This window comes from Orycteropus afer, unplaced genomic scaffold (genome assembly GCF_000298275.1).
Source record: "Orycteropus afer afer isolate SDZICR_OR568_19922 unplaced genomic scaffold, OryAfe1.0 scaffold00074, whole genome shotgun sequence".
Classification (NCBI taxonomy): Eukaryota; Metazoa; Chordata; class Mammalia; order Tubulidentata; family Orycteropodidae; genus Orycteropus; species Orycteropus afer.
In genome coordinates this window covers 6,188,499-6,207,781 of record NW_006921661.1, presented here as the reverse complement: position 1 = coordinate 6,207,781, position 19,283 = coordinate 6,188,499, and the positions used below count along the sequence as shown (strand labels likewise).

Here is a 19,283-nt window from a genome sequence, read left to right as displayed (position 1 = left end):
AAAAAAAATCTAGAGTTTTGCATGAAATTTTCTTGATTTTTAAATGCTGGCAATTAACTCAAAAATACTGAACAAGCCAGCATTGTTCAAGCCAAAAAAAAAAAAAAAATGTCCTTGGGCTAGATGTAGGAGCCCTAGTGGCACAATGGTTAAGTGCTCAGCCATGAACCAGAAAGTCAGGGGTTTGTACCCACCAGTCACTCCATGGGATGTGACACAGTCTGCTCTTATAATTACTTATAGCCTTGGAAACACTGTGGGACAGTTCTACTCTGTCTTGCAGGGTCAGTATGAGTCAGAATCAACTCAATGGCACATAAGAACAACATGGCCAGATGTGTCCTTGGGCCATACCGCCATGTATTGTACAACTCCAAGGGATGCCATTCACAGAATGGTGTACAGACGTGAGACCTTAGGCCAGGGCCTTCCATCTCTGTCTGTTACTTTGCTGTGTATGGTGGCAAAGTATGTGTGTTGGAGGAAAGGCTTTTTCTTCTCTTGCACAGGAAAGCTTTTGGAGAAAAACACAAAGAATTTACGGAATGCATCTGGTGGGGACTGAGGCAGTCACAGGGAGGTGGACAGAGGGGTTTGTGCAGTTTCAGAAATTAGAAGATGAGAGAATAATGCTGAGTTGCCTAGGAAGGAAATAGACTTCTGTTAAGTCTGAGGCAAAGGTTAACAAAACTGTTACTTGGGAGGCACCTTGGAGTAGTTAAAACAAAAATAATATTAAGACAATAATAATAGAAATTGATTGAAGTTTATTTAATATATGATTTGCAAATCAGGGCAACATTTCCAACTAGAAAGTCAAAAATATTCCAAAGAAAAATCTTTCACAGATTCTTATATTCTAGTTTATCACTAGTAATCATACATTGTCATGGAAACAGGGCCAGAATGGTGTTTACATAATGACTTGTAGGCATTCAACATTTTCTTGAAACAAACAATTCATATAATTATGATTTACAAATCTTCTAGTCTGATCTTTGGAGTTTCTGTTGCTGAAACTGATTGTACATAGATAATTCTTTCAAAGAGCACAATGTCTAATCTATCCCAAATACCACCCTGAAATAATCTTTCCTAAACCTTGAGGAAATTGGTCTTCTGAAAGTCATCGTTTAGCCAAACAATTGTTTAGCTTAATTAGTAAATAATATTTTCAACCTCCTTGGCTCCAGAATTAAGAAGCTCTGGCCGTGCAGTGATTAAAGCATTTGGCTGTTAACAAAAATGTTGGCAGTTTGAACCCACCAACTGCTTCATGGGAGAAAGATGAGACAGTCTGTTTCCATGAGGATTCATAGCCTTGAAAACCCTATGGGGCAGTTTTACTCTGTACTATAGAGTCACTACAAGTCAGAATTAACTTCATGGCAGTGGGTTTGGTTCCAGAATAAAAAACTCTATTCCTCAGAGTTAACAAAAGACTATCTTGTGTGACCCATAGGAGCACTGGTGGTGCAGTGCCTAAGGCATTTGACTGTTACCCAGAAGGTTAGTGTTTCAAACCCACCAGCCACTCCACAGAAGGAAGACTGGGCATTCTACTTCCGTAAAGATTTACCACCTCGGAGACTCACAAGGTGTCACTATAAGTTGGAATTGACTTGATGGCAGTGAGTTTGGTTTTTGGTTTTTCATCCTGACAGCAACTTTGATAGGTGAGACTCAAACCCAAAACCAAACCCACTACTATCAAGCTGATTCTGACTCATAGTGACCCCATAGGACAGAGTAGAACTTCCCCATAGGGTTTCCAAGGCTGTATATCTTTATGGAAGCAAACTGCCTCATCTTTCTCCTGTAAAGCAGCTGGTGAGTTTGAACCACCAACTTTTTGGTTAGCAGCCCAATGCTTTAACCACTACACCATACAGAGACTCAGAGAGGGCTAATTGCTTGCCCAAGACCATACCAGGTCTAAGTGATGCCCAAGGTCACACCAGGTCTAAGTGATCCAAGGTCTTACTCTCTCTGAGAGGGACAGGCTTGAGCATTCCAGAAAGTGTCATGCCTTGCCCCTTCTTGGTCCAAACTCTCTTCCTCCAGATAGCTGACCTGGATTAGTCCTTGAGATAATCTCTCACACTACCAGTCTCAGCCTGGCATCTCTCAACTAGTTGGCATGTCTCACCCTAAGGTTTGTATCTGGGTCTTGGTTGTGAGTCCTAAATTCCCACCAGGACTCACTCAGGTCTCCTGGTCAGGGGGCCACATGTCTTTTTCACTACATTTCTCTTTCCCAGCCCTTGCCCCGACAGTGCTCTGACTGATGTTGTTGATGGACGAAAAAATGGACTGACTGACTAGCTAAAGGATAGACTGATAAAATGACAAATCGTTCCTCTTGAGTCACAAGAGGGAAGCCAGGCCAGAATAACAAACAGCTGCATGGAGACTATCTTTGTATTTGTTCTAAGGTAGTCATTACAGCTACTACTGGTTGTTGCAGGGAGCCCAGGAGTCAGAACTGGGTTCCAGTCAGGCTCTGTCATTTACCAGCTCTGGGTAAGTCATTTCCCATCTCTGTGCCTGTTTCCTCATCTGTATCATGGGAGTCACAGTAGCTACCTCAAAGGATTGCTAGGAATATAAATGCTCATCATAGAAGAATGCCCAACATAGCTTTGCACAGAGTATTGATTGGTCTATCATAGCCCCTGCCTTCTTTAGATCAAGAAGCCCAGGATAACATCCTCCATTTGGGGCTGCTGTTCTGGGCTAGGCACTTCCTGTAGGGGAGTAAGGGTGCACAGCAGAGCTCCGTCTCCAAGCCAGGGCCTTTCTTGATTTCCCTCCTTTTCCCTCAGCCTTCTCCTGTTGAACTTTTGTCCAACTGTCTAGTTCCATATGTGGCAATGTTTGTTGCTGCCACAAAGCAAATGTAGAAGCAGGTGGAGTGTTTGTGGCAGAAGGACAGCCAGCTCACAGAAAGACTGGCTGCCAGACAGGGAAAAAAACATTCCCTGAACGTTGATTGTGAATCATGTCAGTGCTGGCTCTCCAAACATTACCAACACAACATTTTGATGGAGCCCTGGTGGCTCAGTGGTTGAGCACTCAGCAGCTAACTGAAAGGTCGGCAGTTTGAACTCAACAGCTTCTCCATGGGAGGAAAATGAAGCAGTCTGTTCCGGTAAAGATTACTACATTGGAAACCCTACGGGCAGTTTTTGTCTTTAAAGATCACTTTGAGTAAGAATCGACTTGAAGGCAACAGGTTTTGTTTTTTGTTTTTTTTAGCCTCTTGATAATACAGAGTTTATTGCTTACTGTCCTAAGGGATAACACTGCTTCTCAAATCTTTGGCAGTTTCAGAGGAGGGAAAGTAAGGTCAGAATTTATTGAGAAATTGATGTTTGGTTTAAGGCAGGTCTTTCAATGGAGGTGGAGAATGGGGAAGCTAGATTAGGATTGGGTAAGAATGTTTGGTGTTTTGATTACCTCATGCTGCTCTGATAGAAAATACCACAAGTGGGTGGTTTGAGCAAACAGGGATTTATTCTCTTACTATTTTGGAGGCTAGAAGTATGAGTGCAAAGTGCCAGCTCTAGGGGCTGGGTAAAAGCACCTCAACCTTGGGCTTCAGCTCTGCCTCTTGCTCCTAGCCATTGAAGCTGGAGGCATCTCTTAGCTCAGGTAGCTGCTAGCTGCTGAGGCTGATAAACCCAAGGTTGACATATAAAATGGCAGAGTCTCAAATTATCAAGCAATACAGCAGGCCACTAGTTCAAGTCCAAAAACAGTCCCAAGATGAGCAGAAAACATGGCAGGCTGCTGAATGAAGACTCAATTACATGCAAGGCCCAAGCATGCCAAAGAGCTCAGAGACCTTTCTCAAACTTCTCCTTATATACTGGAAGCAGACCGCATCCCTAAGGCAGCTGCTCAGCTGCTCACAGTAGATTCCACCGTGGAGCTGATGACCAGTCTCCTCATGGGGAATAACTATATCCAGCTGCCCAGCCACTCAACCAGGCCCAGCCAAGTTGACACACACCTTAACTACCACACCTGGTAAAGTAGAGGTCAGCGAAAAAGGAGAATACCCTCAACAAGATGGATTGAATGGCTGCAATGATGGGCTTAAGCATAGCAAGGATTGTGATGATGGCACACAACCAGACAATGTTTCTTTCTGTTGTACATAGGGTCACTATGAGTCAGAGCCAACTTGATAGTACCTAACAACAACAACAACAACAACAACAAAGGATCATGATATAACGGTTCAGGATTGGTGGAAACAGCAAGGCAAGGATTTTGAGAGGAGGGATTCAAAGACTAAGGAAAAGCAAACTGTTGATGTTTTCCATTGTAGAGCTGAGTCAGGAAATTCCAGTAAGGAGCAATCAAACTAGTTGTTTAAGCAGGACAGTCTGAGAACAGTAAAGAATTCTAATAAAGACAATGGAATTGCAAAGCTGTAGATGGAGGGGTTGTTTGGGTGGTCAGTTCCCAGGCTGTGTGAGGGTAGATGGTTGTTTTGGTTTTCAGTGGGCACTCTCTACACTGAGAAATAGGGATCTCAGTCCCTGCAGTGCAGTTGAGAAATCAAAGGGGTTGCTGGTCTAGGCTACATATTGGGTGAGCAGCTGGGGGGATTCAAATGCTGGGGTAATTGCCTCCAAAGGCAATTCCTCACTCAGGGTTGAGTCTCACGGTTGATTGGGGCTTAGGTGAGAGGGAAAGAGATAATTCAGAGAGAATTCTGATGGAGCGTGAGGTGGACTGTGATATCAGAATGGCAGCCATAACTTGGAGGGGGACCAGCTGTGCATGAGAAAGGAATGGATTCACTTTGCAGTGCTTGTAGGGAAGGAAATGGCCCTCGGTGGGTGTCACTGTGTGTTGTGCACTGGGCCAGATGCCCTAGATGCCTTACCTCCTTGATGTGGATACTCTTATCCTCACTTTACAGATGATGAAATGAGGGCTAAGAAAGATTAAGGGCCATGTCTAGGCTCCCACAGTGGACTTGTGGCAGAACTGAGATGCAAATCCAGGTCTGAGGACCCCAAAGCCTACATCCAGCCTCACTTCTCCCTGTTATTAGTTGTTTGCAGCTGGGGGATGACTGAGCCTTTCTGTCAAGGCATGGACAGGGAAAGTCTCCCTATCAGGCTGGTCTCTGAACCCTTGTCTCTCATTATCCTGGCTCAGCTGGTGTAAAGAATGCTGATAACTGCTCATGGATAGGGTAGCTAGGGCCATGCCCTCTGACTGACGGATGGAATCTCTTATTGACCAGCTACCTAGTAAACAAAAACTCTGCCTAACAGAGTTTAGGGAGACTATCTGACCAGCTTACTGACCAGACAAGTCACAAGGGACAGCTGAACCAATGACTGGCTGATTTATTAGCTGATATACATGGGAATGCCTGCATAACTGACCAGCCAAGTAGGCAGACAGACAGGCATATAGAACCCCTGCCTTCCAGGTCCTTGGTTATGGGCTCCCAGCCCTTAGAACCACCTGTCCTGCTTGGGACCCCAAAACCTGATAGTCTACCAGGGAGGGAAAGGGATTGGGATTTTCTTCTTGGGGTCTGGCTCTATGTCCTTCCCCTCACTCCCATTCCAGGCTCAGCCTTAGCCCACAAGCTAAGGTTCACTCCCACAGCTGATCTCCCCTTTTGTCAGGGCTAGCCTCTCACTAAAGCTTCCAGGGAGAGGGAAAGGTCTCAGTGTCCCTTCCCTGTGAGAAGGACATTTACGAGAAGCCCTTGTGTCAGAACCCTCCTTCCAAGGGGAGTTCTGTCCTCAATCAAAGAGTCAGATTGTTTGCTGCCAGCTGCTCAGTAGAAGCCACAGTCCACAGGAAGGGCTTGGGATAGACTGAACCTGCCTGTCCTGCCTTGCTCAGTGACCAGCTGATCACCCAACCTGCTGATGGACAGCTTCCCACAGAGCCCAGAGAGAAATGACCAGGGCTTCCTTGCTTCCCTCCCAGACCCAAAGGCTCAGGCTATGGACTCTATCCCCCCCACTGCCACCCACACACATACACAAACACAAAAATCAGAAACAACTATATCTTTGAAAGAGAAAATAATCCCAGGCCAGACTGTGCCTGGGCAGAGGAAGCTGAAATAGAAATTTTTGAGAGGACCAGATGTAGGACTGGAGCAGGGGCCAGACAGGTGAGCAGATAGGTAAGCAGGCTTGTGGTATGAGCTGGTGAGAAAGTGGAGGATTGGAGCCAGAGCTAGATAATTTGGAATGCAGGGAAGATCCCCCTAACTGTGTCCGGGGCCAAGCAATGGGTCTAGGATATGACCTGGGGCTCAGACTGGATCTGCCTCTCTGCAGAGACTGGGCCACAGGTAGCAGGCAAAAGGTTCTAGGCTGGCCCACTGACTTTTAATCCCCCTTCCCCAACCATTCCCTGCATCATTCAGGTCAGTGACTTTTGCTTTCCCTGCCTCAGCACCAGCCTGTCAGCTGGTTAGCTTGGCCCTTTAGTGGGCAGGCATTGCTTCCTTTGAGGTGACCTGGCTAGGTTTGGTTGGGCCAAGGCAGGGAAGAACATTGTGCTTCTTTCCTGCATCAAGTGATGTTGAGGTTAACACCTGGACTTGAGTGCCTGGATCAATGTCAACCAGTATAACTTGTGACTCCGAACCTCAGTGTCCTCATCAGAAGCATAGAAATAAAAGCACCAAAGGTACAGAGCTGTGGAGAGGTTTTCCAAGCCAGTGCATGAAAGGCATGCCTGAATATAGCCAGCTCCTTGGTTATGGGCTCCCAGAACCATCTGACCTACTTGGGGCCCCAGCACCTAGAGTATATAGCACATAGCTAGTCTCTGCTAGGAGAGAAACTGAGACTCAGAAATGGTTCCTTCAGTCTCCTCTGGGAGAATCTGCTTTGAACCTCCTTACCTCCTCTTCTCCAAAGTCACCTCCTTAGAGTCTTCCATCACACTTCCCTTTGCTGGCTCAGCCTGTCATCTTCTCCCTGTCAGGTGTCAGTTTTGTTTCAGTATTGTCTTGTTCCTTTTGAGTGTTTATGACTTCTCCCCAGCCATACATACTTCCATTTCCTCAGTTAAATTCTGTAGACTATTTGAATAGACATTTCTCTAGAGAAGATATACACATGTACGCACTGCCATTGGGTCGGATCCGACTCATAGTGACTCACAGCGACCCCTCCTTGGATTTCTGAGGTGATATCACTACGGAAGTAGATTGCCCAACCTTCCTTCCGAGGAATGGCTGGTGGGTTTGAATCGCCAGCCTTCTGGTTAGCAGTCAAATGCCTTAGGCACTATGCCACCAGAGCTCCCTAGAGAAGATATTTGTTGTTTGTTTTGTTGTTATGTGCCCTCGAGTCCGGTCCCTACTCAGCGACCCCTCCTTGAGTTGCCAAGGCAGTATCACTACAGAAGTAGATTGAGAGAAGATATAGCCAATACCAAAAACAAACTCCAAACTCACTGCTGTCACTGGAATCTGACTCATAGCGACCCCTCCCGGAGCTTCCAGGGTGATATCTCTATGGAAGTAGATTGCCAATAAGTACATGAAAAAAAAGGCTCGATGTCATTAGTTTGCATCAGGGAAAGTCAGACCAAAACTTCAGTGAGGTACCACTTTACAGCCACTAACAGTTGCTGTCTCCAACTCATGGCAACCTTGTGTTTGTCAGCATAGAGTTGTGTTCCATAGGGTTTTCACTGGCTAATTTAAATCACCAGTTCTTTCTTCCAAGGTGCCTCTGAGTGGAATCAAACCTTCAACCTTTTGGTTAGCAGTTGAGCATGTTAACAGTTTGTACCACCCAGGGATTTCTCATACTCACTAGAATGCCCATACTCAAAAAGTCAGCTAATAGCAAGCGTTGTTGAGGATATAGAGAAAATGTAACCTTTATATATTGTTAGTGGGAATGTAAAATGGTGAAGCCACTGTAGAAAACAGTTTGGGTTCCTCAAAAAGGTAAACATACTGACCATGTTGTTGTTGTTGTTGTTGTTGTTGTTATGTGCTGTCGAGTTGGACCCGACTCATAGCAACCCCTCCTTGGGTTTCCGAGGCAGTATCACTACGGAAGTAGATTGCCCCATCTTCCTTCCGAGGAGTGACTGGTAGGTTTGAACCGCCAGCCTTCTGGTTAGCAGTCAAGTGCCTTAGGCACTACACTACCAGAGCTCCTATAGTTACCATATGACCCAGCAATTCCACTCTCAGTTATCTACCCAATAAACTGATACATGTCCACACAAAAACTTGTGCACAGATATTCATAGCAGCATTATTCACAATAGCCAAAAAGTAAGAACAACCCAAATGTCCATCAGCTGATGAATGATAAACAAAATGTGTTAAATCCAAAATTGGAATATTATTCAACCATATATTTAAAAAAAAAAAAAAAGGAGTACTAAAACATTCTACAACATGGACGAACCTTGAAAACGTTATGCTAAGTGAAAGAAATCACTCACAGAAATTCTCATAATTGTAAGGTTTCATTTATGTGAAATGTTCAGAATCAGCAAATCTATAGAAACAGAAAGTAGATTAATGGTTACCAGGGTTGAGAGGTGAAGGAATGAGGAGTGGCTCATATTTCATGAGGGTGGTGAAAATATTCTGGAGTTAGTGGGGATGGTTGTACAACTTTGTAAATATAGAAAAACCACTATATTGTACACTTTTAAAGGGTAGATTTTATGGTATGTGAATTATATCTCAACTAAAAAATAAATTCCTCAGGCTCCCAGGGACTCTGTACGAGGAACACGAAACTTTTGTTTGTGGAAGCTCAGGGCCTCTGTATTCCACTCCTTAACTTGTCTTCCAGGCCTGGAGATGGAATGAGGGGAGTAATGACCCCAGGAGAGTTCCCCAGGTCAGAGGTGTCCTGAGATCACCTCATGCTGTAGTAGGAGCTAGTTGAATGAGGGGAAACTCCTGCTAGAGTTGAAAGGGATTTGAAACAATGGAGAAGCTTCTGACAGGAAGTAGGGCTCCAGGAAGGCCAAGGAGACTTGGACTGCTTGGAGGGACAGGTGGTTTACATTTAAATGAAAGGATGGAGTCTCCCAAAGCCAAACTTCTGGACTTCCCACTGAGATTAAACACCAGGAGACTCTGGGAGGAGTCTCTTTCATCTCACCTAAGTGAGTAAGATATTGACGTAGTTACCATGAAAGAAAACCAGTATGCATAATGGGGGCCAAGGATCCAAGTTCTAACCACAGTCTTGTCTCGAAGTCATCCAAAGCCTGGAGCCCTAGTTTGTCTAGGAGAGGGTGAAATGAGAAGACCTTTGAGGGCCCTTTTGTGTTGATCAGCAATATGATTTGCTGGTATAATTTGAGCACTGGGTTGATTTGCTCAATGATTTTATACACAGGGTGATTCCCTGTGAGGATGTTAGTATCTGTTCTGACCTATACCCAGGACAAACTTTTATTCCCTGAATATGGATTGAGCCTTGACCTGATATTAGACCCCTGAATCTCAGCAGAGCAAGAGAGACCCATCCCCAGGCCCAGACTCAGCCTCCAAGAACACCAAGTGTCTCACACCTCTAGGCCCAAGGGGGTGCTGAGAGAGCATGCTTCATTCATCCCTGCTGCTCAGGCCATCGTTTGCTCACAGGTTTGTGTGCATGGAGGGGCCAGCAGCTTCTCTCTAGAAGGAAATGGAATGAATATATAATACGTGGTCCTTAGTAGGGAGCTGGCCAGCATGGGCAGGTGGAACACAAACCGTCTTAGGAAGGTGCCTTCTAGTACCATAACCTGGGACTCAGGAGGGCTGAGTGCTTTGGTTCTCAGATTCTCAGCAACAACTAAGGCTCCTTCCTCATGAAGCACCTTGGTTCTTCCAGGGTCTGGGTTACATGGGGCAGGACCATTCTCTGATATTCCATCTCCACTCTCACTTCTTGGCTGTCTGTCCCACAGGGCCAGAGGATGAGGGACCTCAGATGGCAGACAAGGACATCGAGGTCACATTAAACACAGAAGGCACACCTGGAGGCAAAGCCAGCCCAGGCCCTCAGGACTTGCGGCCAAGTGTGTTCCACAACATCAAGGTACCTCTCAGGGCCTGTCAGGGGCTCGGGCATCCAAGCCCAGCAGAGCAGCCTCTGTTGTTTACTGGATGTATAACGCCAAGCAAGTTGTTGTCTTTCTCAGCCTCAATTTCCTCCTCTGTAGAATGAGTGGCTGTGAGGATGAAAGGAATGATATACAAAAGCACTTACCTTGGTTTCAGGTACATGGAAGGTGCCCAGTAACTGTTCCCCATCACCTAGGGAGAAAAGAGGGGCTGCTATGTGGGCTGTGGGGCCCAAGTCCCCTAACTTCCCTGTTGTTGTTGTTATGTGCCGTCGAGTCGGCCATGACTCATAACGACCCCTCCTTGGGTTTCCGAGGCAGTATCACTACGGAAGTAGATTGCCCCATCTTCCTTCCGAGGAGTGGCTGGTAGGTTTGAACCGCCAGCCTTCTGGTTAGCAGTCAAGTGCCTTAGGCACTATGCTACCAGAGCTTCCCTAGGAGGATAAGAAGGACCAAGGATCCCAAATCTACATGAATTCTGGCTCCACCAAGGGCAGCCTCAAACATCTAAACACTTACTGAGTACCTACTGGGTGTTGGTCCCTTGTCAGTGGCTGTGCAAACATGGTTTTATTCAGCTCTCACAACCCTGGGATGTCCTTATTGTACTGATGAGGAAACCAAGACTCATAACTGAAAGCTATGAACCCTGGCATGAATACTCTTTTTTTTTTTTCTTTTTTTAAAGTTAGTCTTTGAAGAAGATTTGTCTTCTATTAGGAATTCTGCCAGTTTTTCAGGAGGGGGACTGGAGGAAGGCTGGGATATTTGGGGTGGAGTGGGGTGGAGCAGCTTGCGGTTTGGTGTGTACAGTCTCTAGGGCAGGCCCAGGTGAGGGTGGGGTGGAGAGGATCTGGGCGAATCTGGCTTCCTGGGGAAAGGGACAGGGTGGTAGAAGCAGGATGAAAGGTCTAGTCCAGTTCAAAGGGGAGCTCTGAGGGTCAAAAAGGGATCCCACCTTTCCTGGTCCCATGAAAGCCCTATTCTCAGCTGTGAGAGTGGATCTTGGGTGGCCTTCAGACTCCTGGAATGGATCTAGGACAGCTTTTCTAGTTTTTAGGAGTGTGTGAGAAGCTTTGGGCCATTCCACTAACTCACTCTTTTTCTTTCTCTCTGTCCCCCTTGTCTCTCCTTCTCTGTGTCACTCTTGTTCTTGACTCTCCCTCCCTAATTTGTCTTCTCCTCCTGTGTGTCTGCTTCCTCTGATTCTGTTTCCCCACCTCCATTTTTTGTCCCTCTCCTGACTTCATTCTCCCTTTCTTTCCCCAACTCCATCCCTCTGAGGGTCTTCCCCTCCACTGGTTGTTTCTCCACCCACATCTGATTTGGCTCTTCTACATCATTTCTCTGTCCCTCTGCCCACTACCATCTCTGTGATAACCTTGGCAGTTCTTCATCCTGTGCCACAGCCTGTTGCAGCTGTCCCAGCTCATGATCTCCGGCTACCTCAAGAGCTCCATCTCTACCGTGGAGAAGCGCTTCGGCCTCTCCAGCCAGACCTCAGGACTGCTGGCTGCCTTCAATGAGGTACTGGTCCCGGCCCACCTCCTCCCGCCCTCCTCCCTCACCACCCCACTACAAACCCCTCCTTTCCCAGTGCCTTCAAGCAACCCCCACCGTAGCCTCTCCCCAAACTCTCCTTAGCCTGCCCCTTCCAAAGCTCCCTGGCCAAGAAATTGACCAGCCATGTGCTTAAGACAGAGGCCCAGAGGAGTCCTCCATCTGCCCAGGTTTTGTAAAGACCTGGCCATCCTTCCCTTGCCAGCATTCTATGGAGGATGTGGGACATTTGAGAGCTAGCTGGGATCCCCATGTCCACTCTCTCTCCATCTGGTTCCTTTATCTTTCCAGACACCTAGCTATTGCCTGTCCTGGGCAGGAATCAGAGGAAGTCACTTCAATAGTAACAGCAAGAGAGGTTTAAATTAGGTCAAAGGTAGAACTTTCAAATCTGGGGGAGGATGATGGAAGAGGGAGTGATTCCCTGGCCTGCAGGGTAGAGTCCTCAGAGTTGCCCAGAGATCCTCAGGCCTCTGCCTCGGGCCAACCTCCAACTAGGAGTGGAGGAGCTGCATTTGGGAGATCAGAGTCTAGCTGTGGCCCACTCCCTTGCCCACCAGATGTATTTTCACCCTCAAAGAGGCAAATGTCCAGAGAACACACTCTTATTCCCTCACCCCCAAGCAGATTCTGTGAAATTCTCTCCCCCTTGAGTAATGTATCACATTCCTCCCAACCCAAGGCCTGCCCGCTACACAATGTCCCCAGATGTCCCTCATCACACTACTTCCAGATCACAGATGTGGGAAGTGAAAGTTATTACCTTGCTGTGGGACCGTGGGCAAGTCACTCTCCCTCTCTGGACCTCAGTAGCTCATCTATAAAATAGAGAGTGATTGGTCCACTGCTGATAGTGCCCACTTCCCCAGCGAGGAGCCTGAGGCTCAGAGGTGTGAGTATCTCACCCATGACCATCAGCCGGTAAACAGTGGAGCTGTGACTTAAAGCCCAGCTTCTGACTGCAGAGCCTACCCCTTCCCTGCAAGCTCTCAAGTCCCCTCCAGTGCCCACATTCTAGAATTTTGGTTCTAGGGTTCAGAATTCCAAAATTTAGACTTCTGGCTTTAGACTTTATGAATTTCTCTCATTCATGACTTCCCAGAAACTCAAAACCATTTTCCTTGACTACCTCTTGATGGCACATAACAACAACAACAACACCTCCTCTGTATTCCAACATAGGGTCTAAGCCATGTTCCAAAATAAAATTGAATTTCTGGCCTTGTCCTCTTTGTCCTCATTTTTCTCCCCTAAGGGGCAGTGGGGCTCTTCCTAGGAGGATCTAGAATCTTTATTTATGAAAAGGACCTAATCTGAAAAAACAAACCTTCCACTGTTGAGTCAATTCTGTCTCATAGCTATCCTGTAGGACAGAGTAGAACTGCCTCATAGGGTTTCCAAGGCTATAAATCTTTAGAGAAGCAAACTGCCACATCTTTCTCCCTTGGTGCCACTGATGAGTTCAAACCACCAAGCTTTTGGTTAACAGCCAAGTATTTAACCACTGCATCACCGGGGCTGCTAAGAAGGACATAGATGATTGTTATTTACCCAGGTGGTCCTCTATGCACATGGGAAAAACTGAGGTTGGTAATAGTCATAAGGATGATGCAAGCCTCTCCTACAGGGCTCTATCCAACTTAAATGGGTCCCCTTGTCTTTTTGCAGGTGGGAAACACAGCCCTGATTGTGTTTGTGAGTTATTTTGGCAGTCGTGTACACCGGCCTCGACTGATTGGCTGTGGGGCTGTCCTTGTGGCCCTGGCGAGCCTGCTCATGAGCCTCCCACACTTCATCTCAAAACCATACCGCTATGACGAAACTAGCCAAGGTAAGAGCAGAAAGGGCTGGGTTGGAGATGGACATGATGAGCTGCATTTTGTGCACCAGGCCATTTGCAGACCGACATCAATCAGGATGGGTCCCAGCCTCCCACGGCATCTGCTATTCTCCACCGCCACCCCCATTGCCTCCCTGAGATCCAGTCCTTGGATGTGGGGTAGAGTGTATCCCAGGGCAGAATGGTGAGGCCCTCTGGTCTCTTTTGGTGAGAGTCTGCTTGTATGTCATGGTGTTTTGTAAGATAGAGACGAATTTACAATACATCGTAAATTAGGGTTTGACATGCAGTAGGTACTTAGGAAATATCTGTGGAATAATAATAGCAGAATTGTACACCACTTATGATGCACCAGACACCATTATTAGCACTTTTCTTGTATTAGTGCTTTTAATCTTCACAAGAAGCCAAGACATTGATGAAATAATGAATGAGTGAATAAATGAATGGACAAATGAAAACAACCAAGAATTTTAAATATGAATAGTGTGATTTTAGCCCAGTGTGATTTTATTGAGACCCTACTTGACAAACGAGTACCTGTCCCTTTGAAAATACCTAAGTATTTACTTCCTTCCATCCCTCTGCCATCCATCCATCCATTCATCCATTCACTCATCCACTCAACCACCCACCCACCCAATCATCCATCCATCCATCCATCCATCTGGGGGTTTACCCAACAAGCCCTTAGAAATGGCTACTTTGTGTCAGACTCTCTCAGAAGAATCAGTCCTTGCCTACAGGGAACTCTCAGTATGGTGGGAGGAGATAGAGGCAAACAATGATCCCACAGTGTGTCAGTTATGTAAGGAGGGAAACCCAAGAGCTATAGGACTCCAGAGAAGGAGCCCATAACCCGGCTTAGCAGCAGGGTTTTCCCAGAGGAGGAGGCTGTCAGAGAGCATCCATCCTCCCTTGTCCTCCCATCACCTCAGGAGCTTCTCTTCTTTGCCAGGACTAGGGGGTGGAGAGAAGAAGCATATGACCAGCCCCAAGGAATGTGGGGTTGGAGTGAGCATGGACAACTCTGCTACAAGGTGTAAAGAATCCAGCAACTTAGGAGGTGGTCAGAGGGAGCCATTGGAACTCTGAGTAGGGGGAGGACACTTGTAGCTGGAGGGAACTGGAGGTGGTGGCTCTTGAACTGCAGTTTTAGGTGGAGGAACCACATGGGCCAGGGTGGCAGTGGGAAACTATAGAGTATGCAGAGTAGTTTATTTAGGTCTGAGTGGAGAGTTGTCAAAGGAGCTCTAGTAGCATAATGCCTAAGGTAACTGACTGTTAACCAGAAGGTTGGTGGTTCAAACCTACCAGCCACTCCACAGAAGCAAGACAATCTACTTCCATAAAGATTTACCAGCTCAGAAACCCAATGAGAGTCGCTGTGAGTCAGAATCAACTCAACAGTGGTGGGTTTTTTTGGCTTGGAGAGTTGTCAAGAGGACTAATTGGAATGCTGAATCATAACACTTCTTTAGTTTTATTTGTCCAGAACTTTTACCTTAACAGTTATTTCTGTGCAGGGTCACACACATTCTTCTTCATTCTCACTGTTACACCACCCCACTATGTCCCAGGCTCCCTGTGAAGCCTTGAGCAAAAGCTTTCTTCTGTCTGAGCCTCAGTCTTCAGTCTGTCCAATGAATAAACTAGACTCAGTGGCCTCCCAGAACCTGTCTCTGACATGCCAGGCTATTTCATGCATTCATTCTTTATCCAACATTTACTAAGTTCTGTTATGTGCCAGGCCCTCTGCTAGGCACTGGGAACACAGGCCTAAAAGATAGGCGCAATCCTTAAATCATCATATCTAATGTCTAGTAAGCTCTGAGCACAGGCAACACTCACCACTCTTAATGTTTACAACACTTTAAGGCAAGTGTTATCATTATCCTATTTTATAAGTGAGGTAACCAAGGCTCAGAGAGGGGAGGAATTTCCTAAGGCTCACCCAGGACCTACTGCCATCGAGTTGGATCTGACTCATAGCGACCCCTCCTTGGATTTCCGAGGTGGTATCTCTACAGAAGTAGATTGCCCAACCTTCCTTCCAAGGACTGGCTGGTGGGTTTGAACTGCCAGCCTTCTAGTTAGCAGTCAAATACCTTAGGCACTATGCCACCGGAGCTCCCTAAGGCCCACAGCTAGTAAAATTATGAAACACCCAGGTCATTGGCCCCGGAGCCCTTGCTCTGAACAACTGAGATATTCTGCTTCCGAATTCCTTAGAGCTTCCATTCTAGGAGACTCATTTGAGAGATGGGGAAATTAAGGTCCAGAGGGGGTAAAGGCCTCTTAAAGTCACATGGTATGGCCCAAGCAGCCTCTGTTGAAGATCCAAACCCAGATTCTTGAACTTGGTTTACTTTCTAGTCCAGGGAGCAGCTCTTCGGGCAGTAGACACAGCCTATAGCCCTGGCTCCCAGAAAGGGCTGGGCAGGCCACAGACAAAAAGCCATTCCTACATCTGGATTTGGGATAAAAATAGTGTGACTGTCTCCACAATTTTGCTCACCAAATATTGGTGAGCTACAGGGAACAAATGTTTAGTACTAAATTAAGAAGTTCACCTTCACTATACTCTGCAGCTATTTTTCTGAGCTGACATCAAACCCCAAAATGAACTCAAAGGCCACTGGAACCCTCTACAACCCAGCCCCAGCTCCCTTCTGTCAGCCCTGCCTCCTGTCCTGGCCTTGCCCTTCAGCCTCAAATCCAGAATTCTTCTCATTCTACCAACATAACACTTTTCAAGCCACTAATCATATGCCGTGACCTCTCCCTGGAGAGCTTCTCCCTTTCTTTACTTTCTGGAAAATCTTGTTTGTTCTTCTGGACCCAGTTCAAACTTTACCTCTTTTGACCACTCCACCCCACCCAAGAACTGCTGTTGCCACAGCACTTCTACATAACTCTGCTCAGAAGCGGGTATAATGTCTTAAACAGCTACACAGAGGCACAGCATCTGGCAGTGGTGGGGATAATGTTCATGGCACAGATCCGGCCTGGGTGGCCTCTGTACCTATTCAACTTTCCAGCTTCTCCTATATTGATGACTTTGCCCACAAAAGCAACTCACCTCTACACCTTGATAAGTGTGGGTCCCCTGCTCTAGGCTCTGAAACCAGACTGCTGGGTTCAAATCCTGCCTCTGCCCTTTGCCAGTTGCTACCTAACCATCAGTTTCCTCATCTGTGAAATGAGATAATGAGCATACCTCTAGGTTTGTTGTGGGGGTTCGGTGATTTATATACAAAGCACTTAGAACAGTACTTTGCATTGATAAGTGCTATGTAAACATTAGCTATTGTCATTCAGGAGTCCCTGGATAGCATAGATAGTTAAGTGTCCAGCTACTAACTGAAAAGTTGGCAATTTGAATCCACTCAGAGGCATCTTGGAAGAAAGTGCTGGCAATCTACTTTGGAAAAATCCCAGCTATTGAAAACCTTATGGAGCACAGTTCTTTAAAAAAAAAAAAAAAAAAAATTATTGTGATTTGGGTGAAAGTTTACAGAGCAAATTCATTTTCCATACAGAAGTTCATACACATTTTGTTTCATGACATTGACTGAAATTCTCCATAATGTAACAGCTCTCCTCCCACTTCCTCCCCATAGCTACCTCTTCCCTTCCCTCCCATGCACTGCCACCCCACACCTCCCCCAGCTGTCACCCTGTGTAAACACTGCCCTTCTGTTCTCCCATGACTGATCACTCCAAAGAGTGTATCTACCTGATGTAAATGTTCACTCCAGATGCCTGTGGACTGTTTTGCTGGAAGCCACAGGAGTGAGTTTGGTGCCAGACCTGAAGGGTAACTAGGGGCCATAGTCTCAGAAGTCTCACCAGGCTCTATCAGACCAGCAAATCTGTTTTTTTTTTTTTAATGATTTTGAGTTTTGTTCCACGTTGTTTCTCCCACTTTATCTAGGACCTCTTGCACTGATCCCCCTCCAAGTGGTTGACAGTGGTAGCTGGGGCCCGTCTAGTTCTGGTTTCATGGTCATATAGGCTGAGGATCACATGGTCTACCAGTTCCTTGGACTAATTGTTTCCATGCATCTTTGGTTTTCTTCATTCTTCTTTGTTCTGGATGAACGGAAGACCCATCATTGCATCTAGACAGCCACTTGCATTCTTTTAAGACCCCAGCTGCTACTCACTGAAGCAGGAAGTAGAACAATGTTTTTGTATAGTATGTTATCCCAATTGAGCTTGATGTCCCCTGAGACCTCAGTCCCAAGCCTGCAGGTCCAACTACTCACTCCCTCGAGGTAGCTGGCTGTGGTAATGAAGCCACCACAACCTTGCCCATTGTCAGCTGTACTATACATCTGGACATTCTTACAGATCATACAAATATGCATAGGAATATTGTCTGCTAACCCTACACATGGTCATAGGCACACTGCTCCCTGCCTAGACACACCTAATAGTTCAGCCTGTCCACCCATCTATCCACCCTTAGATCAATACTTGCCATCATTGACAACATAAAACTGTACATGCAAAAGGGTTCCATCTTTGTTGTCTGTACCTCCCATATACCTCTCTACATCTTCCTCTTCCTCAGTGCCACTGTGTTGATCATTAGTTTTGGTACATTGCCCTTCCCTTCGTCCAAATCAATACTTGTCTCTACCTATCTAGCAGTGTTCCTTCCCCACCCCTCCCATCCCTGGTAACCAACAAAGAAAGCTTTCTTTCATATATAAACCTTTCCTTGATGTTTTACAATAGTGGAGCATAGTTCTTTGAGACACATGGGCACCATGAGTCAGAATCAACTCGACAGCAACTATTTTATTGTCATAATATTTTTTTTATTATCATCTGCAGAGGATCAGCCACAGGATTTCAAGGCTTCCCTGTGCCTACCCACATCCTCAGGCTTGGTACCAGCCCCCTCCAATGGCAGCTGCGCCAGCTACATAGAGACACAGCATCTGGTGGTGGTGGGGATAATGTTCATGGCACAGACCCTGCTTGGAGTGGGCTCTGTGCCTATTCAACCTTTTGGCATCTCCTACATTGATGACTTTTCTCACAACAGCAACTCGCCCCTCTACCTTGGTGAGTGCTATCCCACCCCTCTGGGCCCTGAGAGCTAGGCCACTCTCACATAGAAGAGATCCCAGGCAGGGGCTGAAATAGAATTGCTGATCTCTGCCCCATGTGGCTGCTAAAGGCCCCTGAGAAGCCCTACAGAGTTTCCCAGACCTGACCAGGGAAAACAGGCTGCTCTTGCCCACCATGAGGCTAGGCAGGCACTAACTTGCTGAGGGAAACCAAAGCTAGCTGGACCTAACCTGGCCTTTGTGTTGCAGGGATCCTGTTTGCAGTGACCATGTTGGGGCCAGGCATAGCCTATGGGCTGGGCGGCCTCATGCTGCGCCTTTATGTGGACATTGACCGAATGCCAGAAGGTGAGCCTCCTCCTCCCTCCCCCAGGGGCAACCTGGACTGATTGCCGGTTTCATAGGAGACACAGAGTCTGGGGACCTGGGTTCAAAGCCCAGCAATATCACTGAACTTGGAGAAGCCTCTTAACTCTCTGAGCCTCAGTTTTCTCATCTTTGAGGTAAGGTCCGTTATCTCTGTCCTATCTCCCACAGCTTCAGTCAGAATCCAAAGAGATGATGGAGATAAACTATAAAGTGCCATCAAAGGAAGAATTGTGTTTATTGCTACTAGTATTGGTAGCATAGTGCCTAAGGCACTTGACTGCTAACCAGAAGGCTGGCGGTTCAAACCCACCAGCCACTCCTCGGAAGGAAGG

At 46.6% G+C, this 19,283-nt stretch overlaps 1 protein-coding gene across 1 annotated transcript in view; it reads left to right on the top strand.

Annotated features, from left to right (window-relative positions):
* Positions 1 to 9,059: 9,059 nt before the first annotated feature.
* Positions 9,060 to 19,283, top strand: part of SLCO2B1 (solute carrier organic anion transporter family member 2B1) — a 39,536-nt gene continuing 29,312 nt past the window's right edge. The window contains exons 1-6 of the mRNA XM_007941032.1: positions 9,060 to 9,147; positions 9,940 to 10,070; positions 11,488 to 11,625; positions 13,327 to 13,489; positions 18,344 to 18,577; positions 18,832 to 18,930. Of these exons, the coding sequence (XP_007939223.1) occupies positions 9,060 to 9,147; positions 9,940 to 10,070; positions 11,488 to 11,625; positions 13,327 to 13,489; positions 18,344 to 18,577; positions 18,832 to 18,930 (853 nt within the window). The remainder of the gene's footprint in view (positions 9,148 to 9,939; positions 10,071 to 11,487; positions 11,626 to 13,326; positions 13,490 to 18,343; positions 18,578 to 18,831; positions 18,931 to 19,283) is intronic.